The 24973-nt window shown below is 41.5% G+C and overlaps 1 protein-coding gene across 2 annotated transcripts in view; it reads right to left on the bottom strand.

Moving 5' to 3' along the window:
- The window catches only part of LOC117256642 (SLIT-ROBO Rho GTPase-activating protein 3-like), a 46858-nt gene extending 23884 nt beyond the window's left edge, over positions 1 to 22974 (bottom strand). For both annotated transcript variants that reach the window (XM_033626177.2, XM_033626178.2), the window contains exons 1-4: positions 22481 to 22974; positions 10346 to 10541; positions 4706 to 4868; positions 1219 to 1281 (exon numbers count right to left, since the gene is read on the bottom strand). In XM_033626177.2, the coding sequence (XP_033482068.1) occupies positions 1219 to 1281; positions 4706 to 4868; positions 10346 to 10541; positions 22481 to 22547 (489 nt within the window). In that variant the 5' untranslated portion in view covers positions 22548 to 22974. The remainder of the gene's footprint in view (positions 1 to 1218; positions 1282 to 4705; positions 4869 to 10345; positions 10542 to 22480) is intronic.
- Between the last annotated feature and the right edge of the window lie 1999 nt (positions 22975 to 24973).

Genomic DNA, 24973 nt, shown 5'->3' with positions numbered 1-24973 from the left:
ACCAACCGTATTACTGTGCAGACGGAAGCATGCATCTACTGCTAACTCACCCAACACCACTGAGCTAGCTAACATTACAGCTCAGCCGACGAGGGCACATTAATGTTTACATCTTGCACAAGCCTCTCGTCAATGAGTAGATGCACACATGAATAGACATCTCTACGACCGATATCTCCAACACTCGGCAGCTCACACAAAAACAATCTAGACTGATAAATAGCACTACAGGTGAGACCTTTCACAGTTCATTGTAAGAGTTTATATGCTACGTTAAACTGAAATTACAGCCGTTTAAGGACTGGATTTTGGACATGATGTAGGATATTTAGTTTCACAATCTTTTTTGTTTTCTTGCTTGCCTAAACATACTTGTACTCTTGCTTTTGTTACCCACTGGGCAGTTCAGTTTTAAATAAGCATAGTTGAAAATGGTTTGAATTATAACGTTCACTTTCTGCATGTTTTGAATCATATTCACTGATTCTTTTTGCAGATGAACTGCTGAACAATAACTACCGATCACGATATCACTGAGCAATTAGACCCAGAAGGAAGCACTCTGGTGTGTTTGTTGCTCTCTGTCCCACATACAGCAGATGATATCACTGCATCAGTTCATTATCTTCAGCCAAATGAGGCATCAGCACTGAACACAGCTGTTGTCTATCTTCACCGCCATGCAGACCATTTTTGTGTGTTTATCACCATGTGTGTACACGCGTTTCCACATGGGGCATGTAATGTATGTACAGTACGACATATAACAATAGACGGAGTGATGACACGCAAACAGATGTGTGTGATTACATGTAACATTAGCTGAAACAATTATAGCAGCTCATGTTTGCTGTGAGCACAGTGCACCTCTGCGGCACAGACTGCTGAGTCCGCTTGAAGTGCTGCCAGGGGCAAGAACGCCCTCCCCTTCAAACTGATGTAGAAACTCACAGTGGGAGGAAGAATGCAAATTTTCTCCTTTCACGACCTCAGGAGATGGAAGAAATGACCTGTTACAGGCTGCACTGCTGATAAGGCATATCTGCCATGTGCAGTGTCAGGCCAGCTGCTTCGCAGGTTACAGGTTCGGGTGTGAAAAAAAGCTCTGGCTCAGGATTGATGGTACACGGGCTAACATAGGGGAAAGGGAAAGCAGGCAGAATTGTGTAGACAAAGAAAGGTTAAGCATGAAGGGGCAACAATATTTGTTCAACTCACAGTGTAGAGCTCATTGGTGACTTTCACCAACTCCTCGTGCATCTGCACCCCAATGTCTTTGCTCTGTAAAAGAGAAAAAAAACAGGTGACGGTTTCATAGGCACATTTGAAGGACAAATGAAGGCAGGTATTCACAGATCTAAGACTGAGAACTGGGTTATCTAATAGAATTGCCTCCCTACAAGTGAAAAACTTGAAGGCCGTGTGCCAGATATATTTTGTTTGTAAAGGATGTCAGCAGGCACTGAAATGCTGTCATTACTCTGCACCAGAAAAGATCTAATACAATGCCCAAAGTGCACACACAGACAAAAATAGAACAGTGCAGTAACTGTAGAACATTTCCCAAGGAGTTGTGTCACAGTTTCAGCTCAGTTACAGGGGCTAAGAGTCTATGATGAATTGGACATGTCCCATGACAGGGCTTATAGCCCAAGAGGAGGAATGGGGCCAGCAGAGAGTGACTCTGGAAATCCTGTTCAGGGGATATGGAGCGATGCTTAGCCCAATCAATCCTGTTTTTGCCACCTCTCAGGGACCACTTGTCAAAACAGCAACCTTTGCATTTTCTTCCCTCACACGTGACAAGAATTAAATTTCAGCACATTCAGTACATTTAAACTTTGACTTAACAAACGGCAGAGTTGATTCACTCCCTTCCTCCTCGCATATGTAATTCATTAGCAGTGAGACTGCACTGCAGCTGAACCAGGATGCTACAGCATAACAGGATTATTGTTTTGGAGAAGTTTGTCACAATTTGAGCTAACTTCTTGCAGAAGGAGACAGTTTTTTTTCTGCAGGCAGCTATTAGTACTTCTCCTTATGCTGGCTGCAAGCCATCCTAGTCTCATCAAGGCTCCCATCGTGACAGCGCAGAGCCCCCTAGAGGGCATAAATTACAGTAGACTTCTGCCGCTGTCAAACGATACTGATCTAAGATACCCAAGGCGGAGTGTTCATCACCGCCCCTGAACCACAGGCTCTCTGGTACTCTCACGCGTACCATACATTAAGCACATGCCATATTAAATGCAAGAGTAAAACCAACAACAAGAATTCTAGACAAAAACATTCCTTGACGTTATAAATTGGAATAAAAGAAACAAGTTGCATATAATTCTCTCTCTGCAGGTTACTGACTGAGTCCTAGTTAATGTGAATTTGCTGTGAAATGGAATGAGTGGGAGTACAGGCGCCAAGAGTGATGAGGTGTAAAGAGCATCAAAAAAGGTTAGTGATCTAAATAGGGAGCAAACTGAGCATGATATTGAGAATGACATATTCATGATGAATGAGGCTCACAATTGCCAGGGACCTACTGTACGGCTAAAATGTTCCAATTTTAGGTGGGAAAAACCTCAGTGACAGGTGTGAATAGTCAACCTGATGGCCATTATTTAAAACCAAGCTGTAAAATAGGTGGGCAAACCTTGCAAACAATGTGGCATATTGTAATTGAAGTACTGATAAATCATCATTGGTCATGGCAAGAGACAGGATGTCAATGGCTCATCATTAATCAATTGTCACTATCAAGAATATTTTTGAACGGTTACGCATGTCGGTCTATAGGTTATTTTGCTACTCTTCAGTTTACTTCACTCTGCACCACCCACATCTGGTGGGAGACAGACAGCTGGCTAGCCGTGCTCCAATGTAGAAACATATGCTGCTTTCAAATGGGGTTGTGTTTACGGAGCTCTAACAGTGACAGTATTTTTTTTGGCATTAAAAAAAGGAAATATTGACACTGGAAAAATCCCCTGACAAAATAAAACACAGACATTAAAAAATATTTTTATTTTATTTCGGTATGTTTTGCATTCTGATGTGTTTTTCAATGACAATCTTAAGTTCTTCATTTTTTTCAGTTTCAACTTTCTGTCACTGTTTTGGCGTGGAGGGGAGGAGTTTGAGGGGAGGGGCAAAGATAACCATTTTATATTTAGCTTATACTTAAACTGATGCTAAAGAGAGAGACACAAAGAAAATCTGTAGGTTGTCACTTAAAAACACATAAAAATTAAAAAAATATAATAATATCATGCGTTTTATTTTTCATTTGATCTTTTTCAGTGCCACAGTTTCCTTTATTTAATGTCAAATTTTACTTCTGATGCCAAATAATTCTGTCACTGTTCTAGCTCCACATGTTTTTAACGTGTTCATGAGAAGACTTCATATGAACGCCCCCATGTTGTGGGGCCATGTTAACAATGTTAAAAAACAATGCCCACTGCCCATCCTTAACATTAGCCCAACATTAGCCTTGGCCACGTTGCACTACACACCAGCCGAGTCAGTTAGGAGCTAGTTAGTAGCACCACCGCGTATTCGGCAGTTAGCACTAGTAATGTCGTCCCGACCCAACAGTGTTGCTGTGGAAACATTATGTCCACCCTCTGGTTTCCCCTCAGGTAGCCCCAGTGAGTATACAGATCAACTTTGAGCTGCAAAACACCTTTAGCACTGTAAACAACTGTAAGCTTTGTTAGCACCGTTAGCACCGATAGTGGTGCTAACATAGTTAACCATGCTTAAGGGGTTTTGTGGCTTAAAATGAAGCTACTTACTCACCAGAGCTACCTGGGGTGGCCACCATGTTTCTGCAGCAACATCGTCCGGCCACTGGGATGGTGTTACCACTGGTAAGGGCAAATGAGCGGCGCCACTAGCTAGCTAGCTTCCACCCAACCAAGTGCAGAGCGGTCAAGGCTAACATTAGCCAGCCAGTGGAGACCAGAGGGTGGGCAGTGGGCACTACGTTTTAGCATTGTTAATGTGGCTAGCTGGAAACAAACTTAAAAGTAAGACATTTAGCCTACATCACAAAACATTAATATCTCCCTACCTCTTAATCAAATCAAACTATGTTTATTAAAATAGCCTGGCATATGGGTACAATTACAAAAATAAATGTTAGAACAAAACAAGATCATATATACACAAAAGTAAAACAAAATTAAACTAAGTATCTAGGCTAATACAAACATAAAATATTATAAAATACTAAAAAAGAGCAACCAAAAGCCATTGAAATATATGCGTCTTAAGATTTGTCTTAGAAGTGTAAATGGAGGGGAACATTAGAGCTAATGGATTACATGTGCTCTAAATGGATAGCACTTTGAAATGCGCTGCTAAAGTTCACTGAGTCAATGGAGCACCAGACTAAAATGAAAGGCCTCTTGTATGTCGTGGTATTTTGCTATCAAAGGCAAAATTAACCAAAGCTGACATCCGGTGATACAGTAAAACTAATCACAAGTCAGAACCGTCTGTGTTCTCTGCCATATGAGAAACATATGAAATACACTGTACGTCCTGATATATTTTAACATATTTTTACATATTTTCGTTGGTGTGGCGTCAAGTTCCCAGCTGTGGGCATCAGTCATGCAATTTGAGCAGATAAGTGCTGTGACTGTGTGTGTTAGTAACGGTCAGGGTTACATGCCCTCATCCGTTTAATTCACAGTCTGACCTTTTTGAAGAGTCTGATGACATCCTCGCCCACGTGTGCCAGACGGACAATGACGTTGTTGTTGTAGATGTCGCTGAGAGTGGCGTGGTCTCTGCTCTCCCGCCTGGTCTGATCCAAGACCAAATACCAGCAGTTCACAGTGGACAGGAGATTCTGGTCCTTTCTGAAAGAAGCCAAGGAAAGACTTTACGAGGATGAAAATATAGGTCTGTTTCAGTAAACAATTTCTACAAAGCTGCCCAATGTAGACTAATACAACTGCAATATTCAGTCACACTGTGTATTTCCCATAAGTAAGAAAAAAGGGGTTATTGTCCTAACATAAAACAGGATAAAGTCTTTCTTACAGACCACACAGATCTTACATCTGATCCATTGGTACCAGCTCTAAGGCTTTACATATCACAGATCAAGGGGTCACTGCACATGTAGTGAGGAATCAACTATAAAGGAGGCAGCTGTACACACACACGCACATACAGGAAGACACACACAGAAGGCATGCCGACTGCACTCGCCTGCTTGCTCAAGGGAGCATGTGAGTTCAATTATCCTCACACCAAAGAGTTTGTTTGTCTTCATCTTTTGTCTTTGGAGAGATTTTAACTGCTTTTCTGACCTCCAACAATCGTGACTACAATATGAAAATGCTGCATCATACGTTTCATGAACAGCCTGCTTAAGAGCTGTGTGTAAAACCCTTCTGTCGCTGGCTGATAGCTGACCTATGCTGGGATCCAATCCAGATAAATCCAACTCTGTTTTTTTTCTTTAATGACTGGCGAGAGGAGAAGAATGAAGTTAAGATGAATGACTTTAACACTTTGCATGCCTTTGTTGATAGGGAAGAGGACATTCAAAATGCAGTTCACACACCGAAAGTCATTTCAGCTGATTTGCACCCACGGAGCCTTTTATCATATCACACAAGCAGTCAGTAACTACAGAAAGAGTAATGAACAGTTTGAGTTTGTAGAGCAAAGTCGCCACAATTATCTCTTTAATTGAGTTCATTTTCTAAAAAAAAAATATATATATTCTCTAACTTGTCATATTGAATACCATTATGCTGCTTGTGACTTGTGCACTTGCTTGAGGCTGCCAGTTCCTACTTATGTTGGCAAGAAACCAATGCACACACACTGACTGAGCTCCATCAGCATCACCATCCTAACCATCCTAAACCTCTGTAGCCAACTCCAGGAAGGTGTGCTTGAGCAAAGATGAGTGATATAGTGATGCAATGATTCTGATGTGGCCTATTGATTTCCATGAATGGTTAGTAGGATGCCTAAATTTATACTTCACTAGCTATTAGCGATGTGCCATACTGAAAGCTGCCTTTTCCAAGAGCTCATTCCAGCACTGTCAGACGCAGTGGTACTGGTTGCAGAGTGCTGCAAGTTTGGTGCCCCAAGCCAGAAACACCAAGACCAAATATACCAATATAGCATGAATTACACAGTGATAGAGGCTGCAGAAGATTCAGCAATGGACAGACATGACCAATGGATCCTTTAATAAATAATACAAATTTTAAGATGAACTCATTCTTTCTGGTTCCTACCCAGTACACAGTCAAAGCAGTCATACAGAAATTGATAAACAATCTAGCTGAATAATCTGGCATCTACTCGGGGTGTAAGAAAAACAGGGACTGTAATAAATACAAAAGCAGATTGCGCTGTTCCGATGGCATAAAAAGATGTTTACTTACTTTTTATGCAATCAGAACAGTGTGGTCTCCATATGGTGGTGTGTTATTTATACTATGACAGTTTTCCTAAAATTAGATTCTTTAAAAATCACAATACAATGAAATATATTGAATTATTACCCCTGTAACATGATACATATCGCATTTCAAGATTCTTGCCAATACATAACCCTAGCCTACACTGTAAAAACATTACACAAACAGCTCTTTTTAATACCATAGAGTTCTGCTTTTCACATGGCTTATCACAACACTTTTCACATCTGAGTTAAGGGAACCTTTTCTTGCACCAGAAATGTTCTATCTATCCATTTTCATCCACTTATCCAGGGCCGGGTCTCGGGGGCAACAGGCCAAGCAAAGCACCCCAGACGTCCCTCTCCCCAGCAAAGATTTCCAGTTTCTCCTGGGGAACCCGAGGCCAGATGAGATATGCAATACCTCCAGCGTGTTCTGGGTCTGCCCCGGGGCCTTCTACTAGTTGGACATGCCCGGAACACCTCTAACGGGAGGCGCCCAGGAGGCATCCTGATCAGATGCCCGAACCACCTCAACTGACCCCTTTCAACCCAAAGGAGCAGCGGCTCTACTCTGAGCTTCCTTCAGATGTCCGAGCTCTTCACCCTATCTCTAAGGCTGAGCCCAGCCATCTCTCGAAGGAAACTCATTTCGGCCGTATTCGCGATCTCATTCTTTCAGTCACCACCCAGAACTCCTGACCATAGGTGAGGGTTGGGACGTAGACGAACCAGTAAATCGAATCCCTCTTTACCATGACAGCCCGGCGAAGTGCCCGCATCACTGCAGACGTCGCACCAAACCGTTGATCCATCTTATGCTCCATTCTACCCTCACTCGTGAACAAGACCCTGAGTAACTTGAACTCCCTCGCTTGAGGCAGCAAGTCTCTCCAAACCCATAGGAGGCAATCCATGGGTTTCCAGCAGACAACCATGATCTCAAATTTGGAGGTGCTGACCCTCATCCTAATGGCTTCACACTCGGCTGCAAACCAAAAATGTATATTTTGCATAACTATATCAGACATCCCTCAGTTGATCCAAGTAACTGCATATCATTTATTGCTATTTTCAGGCATGGAGAACCTCAAAGTTAAATTCAGGGTCTGCATCTGCTGGTCAAATAATACACTATCATTGCATCTGTGTCTATAAATACATGCTGACTTAAAGTTGCATGGTAGTAATATGCAACTTTATATGCTAGTAAAGACATATGCTATTGACAATATGACTCCTCTGTGAAAGTAGATCCTGCAGTATCAAATGTTATCTAGAAACCAACACCTAATAAATTATTCCAAATGATTTGTTGGTCTCTTTACAGATCATGTGATGAAAAACTGATCCACAGTAATATCTTAGACTATAGCTTGAGTCAGAAATGCAGCAGTTATTTTTGACTCTAATCTCAGTTTTGAAGATCATATTTCAAGAGCAGTCACGACTTGTTTTCTGTCAGCCACTTCAAAACTTTGATCATTTTATCCTTGGACAGTTTTTTCATGCTTTCATTTTCTTTTTTTTGAAGCGAATGACTGTTTCCCTGTCTCGGTGAAGCTCACTCTGATCTTCAGCTAATGCTAGTTTTTCTGCTCCTCTGTGTATCCAAAGCAATGCTGTAATGTAATCAGAAAATAGCCTTTATACCAATGTAATATAATGTGTCAGAAGTCAAAACCACATTCAGGTATGAGTCATTTTTACGTGTACGTTATCCGTCTTTGTTCCAGGTCTGAATGTCACATCTGTGATACATATAGTCAGAAATTTCTGCTGGCTTTTGATGCTTAGTGTCGACACTCTACTTCAGTTATGACTCTATTCTTCTGTCTGGATCAATAATGTTAAGAAAGCAGCACAATCTTACTACAACAGAACAGCAATCTGAAAAGTTCTGTGTCGACGGCGAGTTAAAAGAGTTGCACTCGTGATGCTAAAGGTAATCCAGAGTGCCGGGCATCAGCATCTTCGTTCCTTTCATCCTTTAACACTTTGATAAAAAACATGAACAAGCTATCCCTATAGGCACTTCTTTCAAGCACAGCAGGTGTTTGATCCTGTACAGTACATGGGATGCCAGGAACCTGACTGCAAATCTTTGGCTGTTGGCTGCTCTTGAATAAGGATGGGACTGTAGTATTCAGGACACAAAGCAGTTGATGCACAGCTGCTCAGGGAAGATGACGGGAGAAGTTCTTCTCACCCAACAACTCACAAAAAGTACAATAAAACCTGTTACACGGCAAGATCTCTGCATCATAGGGTAGCACCAGCCAGCTGAATTACAGCGACCTGACAATGCAAACACACACTGTGTCTATTAACTATTGTAAAACACACTGAATATAAATTGCCTTTTCAAAAAAGCAGCATAGAGTTATCTTATAATCACATTTTTGCTGCAGCCACTCTATTGAAGATGTTGAAAATGTTACTTGACAATCTCCCGCCAGCCGCTTTATTAGACATGACGTCAGAAATATGAACAGATCCAGTATAAGACAGAAGGGCACTGAGGTTCTGCTGTTAAAAAAAAAAAAAAAAAAAGTAAATTAAACGACAGAGAGAGAGAGAGTGTGCAGAGAGAGAAGGCCGCGTGGGATTATTAATGATAGAGCCTTAGTCGGCCCATTGTAGTTTGTGAGTGTGAATCTAGCCTATGACAGACAGATACAATGATGACCATTTAATGTGACGGGGGGGAGAATCTGGGACAGCAGGGTATACAGAGAAGTCATGCAATGTGAGTCTTTTGCAGGGGTCTCCCTCTGAGGGAATGCTCCATTTATCAATGTCCCAGTGACAGGAGCTCTCCGCCACGATTACGCTTTGCGTCCAATTGGCCGGAGAGACTGAAAGAGAGACGGAGAGACCTCTCCTAAATAAACCAACGTGTTTGTTACGCATGACCGAGACAGCCAGGTCACATGAAAGGATGTGTGACCGCCTATGAATCAATTATACCATCTTTACTGTAGTGCTTTGTAAGGGAAGTTCAATTTCCTGCGCTGCTCTTCCAGTACTGCTACGCTGAGCATTAGAGAACAAGCAGAGTCTTCTAACAGATTTTAATTTGACTAATTAAACTCAACTCAATGTCCATTTATTAGCCTTTCAGGAGCTTTTTAACTGCACTTGGCAACCTTAATTGGTCCGTTTCCAAGGTGAGGAGCAGATTTTTATGCCTAAAATTTTCATTGAACGCACTGTAATTTATTCATATTAATTCCGATCATTCACTTCCTCATATTCATGACCACTGATTCAAATCAGGCACATGGCCATCGGCAGCCTGTACAGTTAGAATATGATCTGAAAGTCACAGCGAGCCGCAGGCTGGTCAGAGCATCCAAGCAGCGGTTCCTCAACATGCTGTAGGTTATGTTTGTTTCATGACCGCACATCTCCCTTACACAAACATTTAAAACAAGTTAAGTCAATCTGAGCAAAATAACCCAGATTGCTGCTTTCTTCAGTCCTAACCGAGGCTCTAATTTGTTTTCTGTGGCCATTGAGAAAATATGAGTATTTGGGTTGCAGTCTAGCGTGAAGTTGTCTGAGAATGGAAATGAAATGACAGCCACATAGAAAGGAAGGGGGGGGGGGGGGATGGGGGGGGCAGGATAAAGAGTCTGACCTAGTTGGGAGGAACACAGCAGCCCGAGGCCACAAGCTTCCATGGCCCTGGCTTCATTTCAGGTCATTTCTTCTGCTTTTATCCCTCCTCTCCTTTTTGTTGCTTATCCCTCCTCTGCCTCCCCCCTTTCTTTTCTTTTTTTTTTTCCATCTCTCTGTGCCGTGCCAGTGATCAGAACGAAATATGTTAATAGTTGTTTATCGGTCAAACACATTCAACGCAGACGTTGCAGAGCTTAGCAGACAGACAGTGGCGAGACTCACTTGAAGTGATGGTGCTCTCTGGAGGTGCGGATCTTGGCAGAGTAGCGCTCGGCCAGTTTGTCAAGGCCTCTGGAGTACTCAAGCTGGAGCTCGGCCTTTCGACGGAAGAACTCCTGCAGGTCCTGCAGCAGCTGCAGCCGGGACTCAGACTGCTGCTCCAGACAACGGAACTGCTCTACCAGCTGGTTACGGATCTCTGCATATCAAAAAGGGAGAGAGAGACCACCTTCAGAATAAATAGAGCCTCTCTGGGGGAGAGGGGGCTTACATGCTGGGCCTCACTTCTGCCTGCCAAACAGTGTTGCAGGTCAGCATTTACCCCACAATTCTTCAGCAGAGGATTTAGCAAATACACATATGTGAGGGAACAGTCGAGCACAAGCACTAATAAAACAACAAAGTCATCATAATTTGATAAAACTGGATGTCAAAGAGCATTTGTCCACTGTGTGTATGTGTGTGTGTGTGTGTGTGTGTGTGTAGTGGGCGGGAGGAAGGGAGTGTGGGGGTGTCTAAATGCTGGGGTAGCACACGTGCATATGAGATGCACGTCTGATGATTGCAGCAGACAGCACGGAAAATATAAAATAGGTCAGCTTCTCAAAATGCATTGTGCTGAGCGAGCCTTCAGAGAAGTTTGTCTTGAAAAAACAAATTGCGGGCATTCTTTCGATTACAAGATTGCTGTGGTTTTCTGCTTATGAGGTTTGGAAAACTCACTGCTCCTATTCATAGTCTAAGAATGAGGAGAAATTAAGTTTTGGACTAAATTTTGAAAATATGGTTGATATAGCATTAACAAATGGTAAAACAGTTTTCAAAATGAAAGGCTTAGGGGAAATACAGTATTTCCTGTTTACTCAGAGGGCTATATGTTGAGGTCTAGCTTTATCCTGTGCTGACAATTTCACTGCTGTAGCTTGTGTGTTAAGAGTATCATTAATCCAACTAGGTTTTTTCATAAGGACCAGGAGTAAATATTCATCTAGGTTTTCCCTGCTGGGCAGCTTGCACTGGTAGCTGGATGTTCCCATACACCTCTGGGATTTCAGGTGATGAAAACGTCCACTGAAGTAATAACATCACTTTGACAGTCTTGCATTAACACTGAAAAAGAACACAAATAACATTTTATTTCATCCATATACTGTTTATTGCAAGGCTGCCATAAATCCAGGGGCTAAGTGGCTGCTGAATGTTTGGCTGCAGACCATAAATCGTGTCAGAGCCGAGGGCTGAGTGATGTGTTTGACATCACCACCGGGATATTGCTGAGCATATTTTCCAAAATCTCTCTATATGTCACAATATTTCACATGTACAATAAAAATCTGAAAACATTTAATCAAACAGATGCTGAAAGCAATAATCTGGTTGTGTAGAGTTCAGTTGATTTCCTTTTTTTCTGGTTATTCCAGTCCGGTCTGGTGTGCAAGCTTAGACCGATTGGATTTAATGCAAACCAGCTGAACTGGCATTTGTCACCATGACACTTCCAGGCAAATTTTAAAAGTAGCTTACATCGGTAACCTATGCTGAAGGTGTCATAGTGCTAAATTCAACTGGTATTGCATTGGTAATACATGAAATGACAACATGATTAACATAATACTGAGTTCATAAACAGACTAATGGAGCCACTAGTATCTTACAGGCTGTGAGCCAAGCACAGCAACATGAAGAGGAGGGGGAAAGAAACCTGGAAATCCAGATGCCCCACCCCCAGCAAATTCGAATTTGCTCTGCACGGGAATCTGGCTCCGACGAGCAGAGCCTGCTGAATCGCCAATCGGACCAATCAGATCAATCTATCTGACAGAGGCGGGCTCTGGGCGGACGTAACATGATAACAACAACGCTGCGCCATAGGAGTCAAAAAGTAAACAGCCAAGATGGCAGCTGCCGAAGGACCGCATCCATTCAATTTAGCTTTGGAAGAAACGCTAAGCCAACTACAATTATCTTTTTCCTTGGGAGAGGAACAGAAGACTGCCCAAGAAGCCTTCGCTTACAGGAAGGACATTTTTGCTGTTTTGCCGACGGGATACGGCAAAAGCATAATATATTAACATTCGGCAAACCAATGGGGCTTAGTGTAATGAATACATCACCTTGTTTTTTGCTCTGATTGGCTATCATGCTATCCAATTGCGTACGGCGGCATTTAATATGCCTCAGTTAGTGCCGCCCCTTGGGTAGGAAGGCTGTATTGGTGAGGGCCAGACTCAAAATCTTTCTAGACTTGAGTCTAGATTTACAGGCTAGGGGGAAAGCGCAGTGCACATTGTGTTTGTTTACTAGAAAGTTGATGTGTTTTTTGGGTGACAAGAGGTGACGTGGCAAAGTTAGTCTGTCAAGAAAAATAAAACTGCTCCAATATGGCAACATTTTGGATTTAAAGCCAATGAAAGAGATGTCCTAACTGGCTGTGAGCAACAGTGTACTACATAATTATCAACAAGATACCTCCTTATTTCACTGAATAAATAAATAAGATGGCAGCTGGAGGGAGATCGCCTGGTAGGTTAATGACCATTAATAATGACAAGCTAGGCTACTTGCTGTTGGAAATTGTATTGTATGTGTATGTTATTTTCAGTATATATCACATTACAAAACATGTTCCTGTTTAAAAAACACAAACATAGGAAGACAGCAAGTAGGCTAATTGCCCATCTCTTAAGTGCTTATGTATCCAGAATAGAGTAGACTTTACTGTCATAGTGTCATTGCACAAGTTGACCCATTACTGCATGTTTGAGTCAAGCTAATTGATTCTCAATATAGCTCATGACACAATGGTGGGGCAGTGTTTGATTCTAAACTGATATTTAAGAGTTCTTCTCAACTGTACGAGAACCACATATTCAACCACATATTCACTCACATATCCATACGAAGAGCAACCGCATACAAGTTTTCAGGGGCCAACCCACCATCTTATCCAGTACAGTACGACCTTGAGCACTCAGCTAATATCTATGTGGTTTGTTTTCATGACATAATAGAAGAGCATATTTAATGTAGACGGAGAGCTCCGATGTTGCGTGATGTATCGCAATAATCAGATGCACGTGTGTTGTTAGAACAAGAGATCATATGTCCCACTCGCAAGCGGTTGCAAAGTCAAGTGTGACTTGATCTAGTGGTAAAATTTGGTATACTGGTGTGTATATTGATGTTTGGCTTAATATCAAACCGTTCTGAAAACTTTTTACACTGGTCCAACCCTACTGCTGTAGCCTACAGCACAGAGGGCCAAACTCTTCATCGGTATAAAAAAAACTTGAATCATTAGCCTAATTTTGTTCAATCGTCAATCTGGACGACAGATATTTGTAGAGCAACAACACCATAAGACAGTATCATCAGGGCATAATTTTGAGCTCACATCTGTGGATTATAATACACACCTACACACACACACACACACACACACACACAGGGTGAATAAACAGCTCCACACTCTTCAAGACAATATGAAGCAGCTGAGCAACATTGAGATGGCTGATGATTCCATTATGACAGACTGTTTCAACCACGCACATGATTACACACTGAAAAAAACTGTAGAAAATTTATCAATGGAAAAGATGGCCCAGCAGAAGAGAGGCCCTTTTGTTCACTTCTAAATGATTTTCTGTATCTACAAGAAAGGAGTTCAAAAATGTCTCCCACCCCAGACCGTCTGTGAGTGCGTGAGCGAAAATGTGAATGAAAGAGCGAGAGCGACAACGACAGAGTAAATATGTAGTCCCTTGCTGTTTGGAGATGTACCCCTCATGGTCCCCATAGTTGCCCTGTTGCCTGGTTACATGCCTCTGGAGGCATCTCAATGAGAGCAGGCCAGTTCCCTGTTCTGACAGTCGCAGCAGTCAGTCTGTTTAGCATAATGGCCAAGGACAAGGGCAACTTTCTCTGCTTTGAAATACTCAATAAACAGCCTGTGCTGATGAACGAGGCAGCAATCAAGTTCAAAATAGCAAGAAATGTCACTGCAATGTACTCCTGTGCTAAAATAGACCACTGAACAACGCAATTTGTTGGCCTGTGTGACTTTAATCGTCCTTAATCATACAGCGACAGTATAAAAGAACGAGCGGACAATGTAATCTAAATCTAAATTGATTTAACTGCATAATTTTATCAGCAAGACATCAAATAGACTCATGATATTTGCATTCGCTCTCCGGCGAGCATGTTATTTTTAGAACTTAAACTGTTACTAGGGACTGTGCAACACTGCACTACATCCGATGAATGATTCAAGCCTTTGCAGAGTAATGCATAATTACGAGGAAGCTGGCAAGGAGCTCAAGTGAATAATATACGGAGAAGTAAGCCTCAAAAGATAAACGCAGACTCCTCTCCATCTTTTCATTGATGACACAATAGTGCAGATGTCCTCAAATGAAATACATTTGCCACATATGCTGCACCGGGTTCTCTTCCTGGGAACAGTGTGCAGCCAAAATGAATCAAATGTTCCACACCCAAAGGCTTGTGGAAAGTTTGCTAATAGGACATTATCCATTTGTGATGTTTATTTTTCTCCTACCCCATATGGTTAACATCCTGGTATGTTTTGGTGACTTTAACAAGTATTTTGAGCATAAATTAATTGCTTCCAGAAACCTGAGGGTATCATTGAAACAGCAGAAGAAAATGAAGAAAATACCCACTCCAGCTGCAGTGGAATACTGATGCACAACAGTTCAGAATATTTTGCCAGCATTAACATGTTCAAGTTTTTTTAAAGGGACACTACACCCCAAAATCAAAAATACATGTTTCCCCTCTTACCGGTAGTGCTATCAATCTAAATCAGTGGTTCCCCATTGGTCCAACCACTGGGTGCAGATTTCTCTTTAGTCATTAGCTTGAAGTCCACACAGTTTAATAAATTCAGCATCATGGTTGCATTTGGCCATGTCATCTAGCTAGTTTGCTGTCTCTGTCAAGTAGCTTATTTTGAAGCAGCACTTCAAAATAAAAGCTCTGTGTTGGAAATTTACTGCACTTAAAAATAAAGTATGTTTTTTACAAATTTGACACATTTGTGAGTCACTATGGATAGGTGCCCCACTTTTGGACCGCGACCCACCAGTCAGGAAACACTGATCTAGATTGTTTTGGTGTGAGTTGCTGAGTGTTGGAAATATCGGCCATAGAGATGTCTGCCTTCTATCCAATATAATGGAACTAGATGACACGAAGCTTGTGGTGCTGACAGCACCAAAAAATTACATTTGGAAACTCAACAGCAATGTCTCTTTCCAAAAATCATGACCCGATTACTCAACATAATCCACAGACTTTGATGTGATTAGGGCTATAGCTGACTCAGATTGATGCCAGTCGAATCGGATTTAGCTGGTCAATAAAAATATTCTGCTCTTCATTCCCTTTTTTCTATATAGAGTTTGAGAGTTTAAACACAGTTCAGCATCCCGCTGTTCATGATGACAGTGATATTCACATAATATGAGAAAAAAAAAAGCCAAATTAGCTGTTCAAGCTAATTCATGCTAACTACGCTAATGGATCGGGTATTTGGAACAACATTTTATCAATTCAACAGAACGTTATGTATCCTGAAAGAAATGCTTTACAAATAAAATGGACTCCTGGCACGGTGGGGGTCCGGCACGATAGAAGTACTCCAACAGTGATAAAGCAAAAAAAGAACATACGAAACCACATTGTCACACTGCCAAAATAAACCTTACTGAGCTGTGCTACACAACAACTATTAAAAAGAACATAAGCCTGACCGGGCAAAGCCTATCCTTGTCCGGGCAGCCGAGTCCGTCTCACTCAGATTTACCTGGGCGTGGGTTTGCAACTGCCTGTACCGAAGAGCAGCGTGAAAACAAGGAGCGGTCACTCTGCAGCTAAATCTGGGGACTGAAACATCTCCAATGTACACTGCATAATGACTGACAAAAAATAAAAATAAAACAACTGTTCAACTTGAAGGATGTCAGTCAGTCAACTGAGGAGTCTCTGGCTGATGATTTGAATCCTTGACTTTATTTATTAGCAGTTTTATGTAGAAACTATTTTCTTACTACCAAATTACACTTGCTAACTTTATCATGTGCTCATGGATGAGAGGCTCATGCTTGTGACAGTGTGAGATGTAAACATTAATGGCGTCCTCCTCAGCTGAGCTGTAATGTTAGCTAATTCAGCTAGGTGAGCTAGCAAGAGATCCAGGCTTCCTTCTTCGCTGTGATACAGTTTGCAGGTGTTGACTGCTAGAAAGAAAATAGTTCCTACTTGAAACTGCTGACAGAAAGATCTGTTGTCTTCAGTAAGCAGAAAATTTCTGGAAAGAGACCACAACCCGAGTACCATCTAGTTTCATTATATTAGAGAGGAAGCAGACATCTCTACAGCCGATATCTTCAACACTCTGCAACTCACACCAAAAACAATCTTGACTGATAAACAGTACTACATGTACGAGTGAAAATATGTATTTTTGATTTTGGGATGAACTGTCTCTTTAAATACATGAAACTAAAATAAAGCCACCTAAACACAGAATGTCCCTGAACTCACACATCATTCACATCACCCACACGGTTTAGTCACATCTGAAGGTTTATGCCAAAGAAAAGGAAAGTACCTGTGTATGAGGCCTTGACCTCTTGTGTTACCCCGCACATCAAAAACGACAAATTACGTCAAGCCGCCAAGCTCAAACACGGCAACATGTCTGTAGAGGCTACATGCTTGGATCTCTGACAGATAATGTAACGAAACAGGGGGACAGTATTGGTCACTGCTGCCTCGCAGCGTTGCCAGTTAGGCTGCTGTAACTACTGCAACAGAGAGCACCAAATATCACATAGTGAGGAGTCCTTGTCACCACAGTAGCTCAAATTAGCCTAGCACAGCTATTGCAATGGCCTGCAGCAGTCTCCGGGGCTGTGTCTGCAGTTAGCCATGCGTGGCTAGTCACATGTGGCCTAACCCAGACTGACACGTTGACATAATTTGGTACAAATCAAGGCTGTGTTCTGTGAACACTTGTCTTCTGAGTGCAGTAATGGCTATGGTATGCATTTACAGTCTATGTGCTTGAGTTCACATTTCTTTCTCTCTCTCTCTCTCTCTCTCTCTCTCTCTTTCTCTCTCCTTCTCCAAATATCTCTAACAAGGAAAGGCATCGCTATTTGTGCAACCACAGGCCAGGAAAATTCAGCGTGCAGTGAGCAGAATTCAAAGCAGTTCTGTCTTTAAATCTTATATCGCTCAACTGTGGGTATGTACCTGTCATCACAGCAACAATGTTACCAAGACATGTTTCCAAGACACTGGAGACAAAGATATTGTTTCACTGTTGTAACTCAACCCTGACATTTCGAGACAGTATCAGTCTAAGCATTCTTTCATTATGATGAATACACACAGAGGGCTGTGTCTACATGCTCCGCGTGGAATGCATCTCCACAGTGAAGATGGTGGCAGTGGGAGTGACATGCTACTTGTGACGGTCTGATTGTCACCAAGCCAGTGTCAGCAAATTAAATCTGTACAACAAAAATACTACAAATGTTACAACCAATACAGGTTTTCTTTTTCAGTTTGTATTTATAATGATTTAGGGGCAGATATCCATGTAAAGTCAACATTACACAACTTCTGTGTTGTTGCATGTCCCCTTAGCAACAGTAACTCTTTCAATAAACGGTTTACAACACACCCTATTACAGCAATTTGTGCATAAGAGTAAAAAGACTCAGCTCCCAACAGATCAAATGGCATTAAAGATGATGTCGCCTACGGCTATAAATACAGTATGATGCGTGATGAAGGGTATCCCCTCATTTCCTTGTGTTTTGGTTTCAGGATCTTCAGGAAGATTTGAGATACCTCGGGCTGGTCAACTACACTCCTTAGAAAGACAAATATTAGTTTAACCCCACTGTAAAAAAAATGTATTAAGCGCTATCCAAGAGGAGAAATCTTGTTTTGGTCAAAACCAAGCAAAACCTGTTTTCAGCTGTTGATGACTAAATGATGACTTTGCATTACACAGCAGTATCACCTATCCGTGAGTGGCTGTTCAGTCATCAATGAATCAGGGATGATAAGTGACAGTGATCGCAAATACAGGCCCAGACCTGTGAAGCTCAGAAAACACACCAGGACACCAACAACCATTGTTCGAATGTGATGGAGCCCCTGCTGTTTGCAGAAATGTAGCATGATGAAAACTACCACAAAGTGCATTAGGTTTGTGCCTGATTGAACCGCTGTGCAGTCAGCAACTCAGCATTATTGGAGGCTAGTGTCAGTGTCAGAGTAAAGCCCCCACAGCTCCAAACTGATCTAAGCCCAGTTTGCAAATGAGCTTAAGATGTCAGCTTAAAAGCTTTTCCTGAAACTGAGACGAGAGACGGAGCTGTGATGGCTCTCTCACAGCCACAAAGCTGGTGTGGGGAGAGTGAGAGTGAGTGTGTGAAAGCGTGAGGGAGTGAAGGAGTCAAACAAATAAATAGACAAAGAGAATGACAGGAAGAAAGTAGACCACACCTCTGTCTGCAAAATACTCATCATACTCTTCATTCCAGACACATGCTGAAAAGGTCCAGTCATTTACGTTCTATGTACAGTAGGTACAACACCGGTAAGGTCTAAATAAAGACTGTAAAAAGGAAGCTGTACTGCGATTAAATATTTACACGTATTTGCACCAATATTCTAACAACTTCATCAACTTCAATACTGCCCTTCCACGGCATCACAAACTTCTATGTGCTGTCATGGATTCGCATTATATTCAAACTAGTTTTTGCTGGACTGAGACACTCATTCAATTTAATTAAAATATATTTAACATATTTTTCTTGTTAATTTCCTGTAATATAAAATGAATTAGGCCATAAATTAAATGGAATGTACATGTTAATAACCCCTAACTTAAAAAAAAAAAAAAAAAAAAAAAAAGGAAAAATATCTATGGCATAAAGTTTCCATTGTCTTAGTGTGTTATACCGTAAACACACCTAACTGAGGCGAAGTGCAGCTTGCCACAATGATTACATTTTTCTGCTGCCGGGAGGCGTGGCTTTTTGTTTCAGGCAGGAGGAAATTGTTTGTTACATAGGTCAATATGTCACAGGCATGGATGTATAATAATTACTTGATACCGAACGCCAAGATGGCGCCTATTCAGTCCAGTAGAATTGCTTGCCTGACACATATGCCAAAAAAAGTTTCTAGCTACTGGGTTTAAGTCTACAGTATGCATCCCACTGAGCGTGGGCATTGGTGTTCCCGCTCAACTCATAGACGTTACATTGTGATGACATTGTGGATTTTTACATCGCTTTTCTTGGCTCAAGGAAAGATTTACAAATATCAAAATGTTCACAGTTTGAGGTGTCCTGCCAACAGTTTGCAGACATTTCTTTTACAAATGTAGTCTACAGGGTAAATGCCTTTTGGGCTGCAGGAGATTTTTTTCGCTGCAATACTGCGAGTGGCCACTGGAGAAGCCAATGTTGAAGTGCCAAAAACTGCAGTTCATCAACTAGCCACTTGGGGCTGGTAGCAAAACAGAGTAATTCCCCATAGACTCCCATGTTAAAATGCCCAACTTTAGAGCTAAAATAAACACGTTTACAGCCTAGGCCCTAATGTTGCAAGCATTCTCTGGCCACAATTTGCTGCTAAAAGTTAAACTGTCTCCACTTTTTATTTGAGCCGCACAGAATTTAACAGCCGCAGCTCGATGCAGGTCGCACTTTGCCACTTCTTATTGTGTTTTCGGCATCAGATGAGATGATTAATAGCATTCTCTACACTGCCTGTATGTTCAACATGACGCTACAACAAGCAGCCTGTTATCTTAGCTTAGCATAAAGACTAGAAACAGCTAGCCTGGCTCAGTCTAAAGACACCAAACTTGCCAACCAGCACGTCTGCAGCTCACGAACACATTATATCTTGTTTGTTTAGTCTTTACAAAAATAAGTGGAGAAACAAGTTTACTGTGTACTCAACGGTTTCTTCTTGACTTCAGAAAGTCACTGCACCCAGCCTAGAAACAGGCTAGCTGTTTTGGCCTGCTTTCAGTCTTATGCTAAGCAAAGCTAACTGACTGCTAACTGTAGCTTCATATTTAGAGGACAGATATGAGAGCAGAGCTGATCCTCTTATCTAGCTTTTTTTGTTTTGTTGTGAAAAGGAAGTAGCTTTAGTGTATGAATCGTGCTTTATACACAAATTTGCTCTGCCTTTAAGTGTCTGCAAGACAGCGAAAACACATACAAGGTCAAGCTACTCCTTCAACTGAAGTAAAATTGTCTATTTACACAAAAAGGTAAAACTTAAAATGCAGTTTCCACCTTTTGAGGTCCTGTATGATCTACATTTCAGCTGTAGCCTAGCATGTGAGCTACATGTCCACATGGCATGCAATCAATACAAACTATACTAACTCCCCTACAGTATATGGACCGCACCTGGACTGTGGACCACACTGATGGACACCTTGAGATGACACTAAAGCACTAGGCCCAGTACATGTGCAATGAGTTCACGGTGGAAGTTTCAATTGGTGTTTCTCTGCCAAAGTCCACTTTGGTGTTTGGATGTTTTAGAGGAGCGGTTCCCAACTGGTTGGTCATGGCCCAAAAGTGGGTGGTGGGTCCATTTTAAATGGATCCCCAAGTGACTTGCAAACTTGTCAAGTTTGTAAAAAACACACTTCATTTTGAGGTACAGTAAATTTTCAGCACAGAGCTTTCACTTTAAAGTGCCATTTCCTGTTGTGGACTGAGCAACTAACGGACACCTACTTAACAGAGACAACAAACTAGGTTGAAGACATGGCCAAATGCAAGTAGGATGCTGACTGTATGAAACCCTGTGGACTTTGAACTAATGACCAAGGAGAAATCTGGACCCCGTGGCTGGACCAGTTGGGGGCCACTGTTTTAGAGTACTGTGGTCCTGTTGGGTGATTTTAAAGCAAAGGTCTGAACTGAGGCTGTTATAGCATCCTGCAACTATATACTTCATAGGGATGATCTTAGTTGGCCTATACGTAAACGATTAGTTCATTACAGACAAATATGACTACAATCCGTAAAACCTATGCATAGCAGTGTTATCCTTGTTTAAAATGGTAACTCATTCTAAAAGAAAGCCAACACTCTGTCTATCTCTGTGAATAAAACCGGATACAAAACACAACTGTGAAAGGGCGATGCACAGAAGTGTCAAAGTTCACACTGTCTGAAGTTGTGGCTACCTAAAAGGCTGAGAGGACAACCCGTCTATATACATCCTGCACTGTCTGTTCCAATACAGTGTCAGTGTTTCTCGCTCTTTTCTCTCTCTCTGGGTGGTTCATCCAGTCACATATTTAGCGGTAGACAGTGAAATCCTTTCATGGTTCATAATTCATACAGACAGCATACATTATTTATGGACTTTCTGAACTGTTTGCTGTGTGATCTTTTCGAGCATTTCCCTCTCCCTCCTGACACTATAGGCTACACTCTGTCCTGGGGTGTCAGGAAAATGCTCCCTGTATTGTCTCTTTAAATGACATACCACGATCATAGTCTTTTTAATGTATATTTCAAGCTTTATTTCTAAGGAGAAGTTGTAAAAAGGTACCCAGATGTCTCCAAGTATTCTGCATGAGTAACCTGAGGTGCATGACCTCCAGTCTCCTGGAAAGATTCTCCAAGGTGAATTGGTACATTCCCTTGTTGGGTGTGCAGCATCGGAGCAGACTCACACATATACCAGCATGCACTTTGAAACAAATCAAGCCTCAGTGGGTTACATGGCCACACATGCAGGGCTTGGCATGTTAATGAACACACATCTTCAGCACGGAGAAACCGGTTCAGCCAAGTTACATGTGATTCATTGTATGTCTGGATTCAAGTGATAGCCTTATCCCAAATGGGCATGAATCTATGAAATTCAAAAGAGATATGATTAAGAGAAAAATAAATGGCTGTCATCCATAACTATGCAATGTGTCCCGCCCCACAGCACCACTGCACACACACTGAGAGCCATATAAAGCTTGTGGTAAAGTTACGCAATAGTGCCTTGACACACAGAATAACAATAAGATCGGGCCTGCACGGTACCGACCTTTCACTTGGGTCTCATACTCGGCAATAATCTCTTTGTCCTTCTTGACTTTCGCATGAGATGACATTTTGGGAGAACGGCTTGTGCAATCCTCGGGCAGGAATCAGCGTCTCGGTTGCCACAATGCAGCGATTTGCCCGTCTGCAGTCCTCTCCGGATAGTTGAGCAACAATCAGATGCAAATCATCCCCCGCTTGACACAACTTCGGAGATTAAACGCACTTGAGGCTGCTGTGCGATGTTGCTGCGTTCAAGGCGATGTCTAAACCTAAAAGTGCATACTGATCCACTCCGTCCCTGACCACTCCTCTTCTTCTTCAGCTGCACTCTTCACTGAATCGGGAAACAATTCACGTTTTATGTACATTTCATTAAAAAGCCTGGAGTGCGCTCTGGGAGGAAGAGCTACGGCAGCCTGGGCGATAATAGCACACAGCTCCTTCTGCACAACAACTGTCCAGTCTGCCTTTTTTTTTCCTCCTCTCCCTCTCTCTGCAAGTTCAATGCTGATGCAGAAAAGGCTGAATGGATGTGAAAGTCAATCTGAGACTCCTCCCCCAACCCCCTCCCTTCTTCACCACTTTCTTCCTCATGGATGAGTGAGCTGATATGCAAACCTTTGCCAATTACATTTCATATATGTTGGTGAGTCCACAGCTGAAGGCATATATAAATAGATGATGCTGATAAGGATGTGGTATCTCTGTTTCCATGACATCAGCTGTGACATGAAGCTGACTGCAGAGCAATTTCAGCCATTTTTTTTTTAAAATTCAAATTCAAATGTTTGGCTATATATTATTATTAATATGACTCCTCAGCACAGTTTGGTGACATTGAACATAACACTGACATCATCATATTCCAATGCAAATAAAAAGACATACTCATTTGTTACTCAGCATTTAAGTACTGTAAAACTTCAATTAGTAGCCCAGGCTATTATTTGTTTCAATCACTGAAGTCAACAGGCCTATATATGGGACAGGCCGTAATTCCTTTCACACAAAACTGTTGCTCAGCAAAGATGGGAAATACAATGAAACTGTATTATTAGACCAGAATCAATATTACTTGTTTAAAAATTAGGCTTCAGATAATATATGAATTATGAATCATTTATTTGATCTAGCTCCGACAGAGGATTAGGGCACCCGGCATACAGCCATACACCAATTTACCCTGTTAAAACAATACTCACAACTTGAATTAATTGTTATGAAAAACCCTGTTGATTTGAGAACCCTTACGGACTAAAGGAATATGAATAACTTGCAGGGTAATCGAGGAACGGACACATAATTTGAGGTAGCCAACAGCCCAGTTTTATACATCCAAGAACTTCTATAGAAAAAAATGAACTGCTGGCAACCAGACCAGGCCTCTAATTGAGACAGGTGTTTAATTGTTAAATGTATAGCCACATCAGGCTAGTAAGATCTTTCTCTCATATAAGTAACTAATGAATGGGACCTATAGGTACTTGAAGACTATGCAGGAGCAGTTCAGTCTCAGAATGTGTTACAACTGGTCACAAAATGTCAGGCATTCATGATTATTTTCTCAGGTAATTGATTATTATTTTTTTTTGTGTTTTGTTTTTCATAAAATGTCAGAAAGTAGTGAAAATTCTGTTACAATAATACACTGAATGTTTAGTCATTTTCCCCAAAGGCCCTAATCTTTAAGGTTTTTGAAATACTTCTAACTTTGTGTAATTTCTTTAATTTTTTTCTTTATTCTTTAAAAAAATATTTATTTATCTCGTTAATTTTTTTCTTAATTTTTATTCATTTATTTTTCTGTCTCCCTTGTTCCCAATTTAAGTTTGTTTAATCTTTTTGCACCTGTAACTCTTGCCCTCTTGCCTGTTCCTTGTCCTTCTAACTCATTCCCCCTTTTTAATACCTCATCAGCTTCATCAACACACACACACACACACACACACACACACTCACCAACAAACACACAAAATGGCACTCAGTACCATCAACGTACATTATATCAATGTGTCTTTGTTTATTTGCCATTATACACCTGTCTTGTCTCCCACGTAGTGTTGTCCCTGTCATGTCTGTCACTTGTTTTGTACCCGCATCACCCCCCAAAAAAAAAAAACTTTGTGTAATTTCTCCTCAGTCTCTCCAGAGATACCACAAATCAAGGGAACAAAAGTTCTCTATTAGTTATGCTTTTTATGCCAAATTCCTACTCTGTGTTATGTAACTTAAGACTGCTACATCAGACAGTTTTTGCTTGTTTTCAGGTGGCAGGATTATTATCCTTTTCCTCAGGAAGTATCATGTTTTTCCCAAATGATGTACAGATTTTTTGGCAAACTATGATCCCAAATGGCTTGAAAAAATAGCGCTGCTGTAAGTATGAAGGAGGGGAATCTCCCTGAGGAGCGTGCCTCCAGACGCCCCTGCAGCCCAAGATTACATTTTCAGAAGTCTTACTTTGGCTGACCAACAGTCTAAAAACAAAAATTAC

This window comes from Epinephelus lanceolatus, chromosome 1, assembly GCF_041903045.1.
Source record: "Epinephelus lanceolatus isolate andai-2023 chromosome 1, ASM4190304v1, whole genome shotgun sequence".
NCBI classification, from domain to species: Eukaryota; Metazoa; Chordata; class Actinopteri; order Perciformes; family Serranidae; genus Epinephelus; species Epinephelus lanceolatus.
This window is presented reverse-complemented; position numbering and strand designations above follow the sequence as displayed.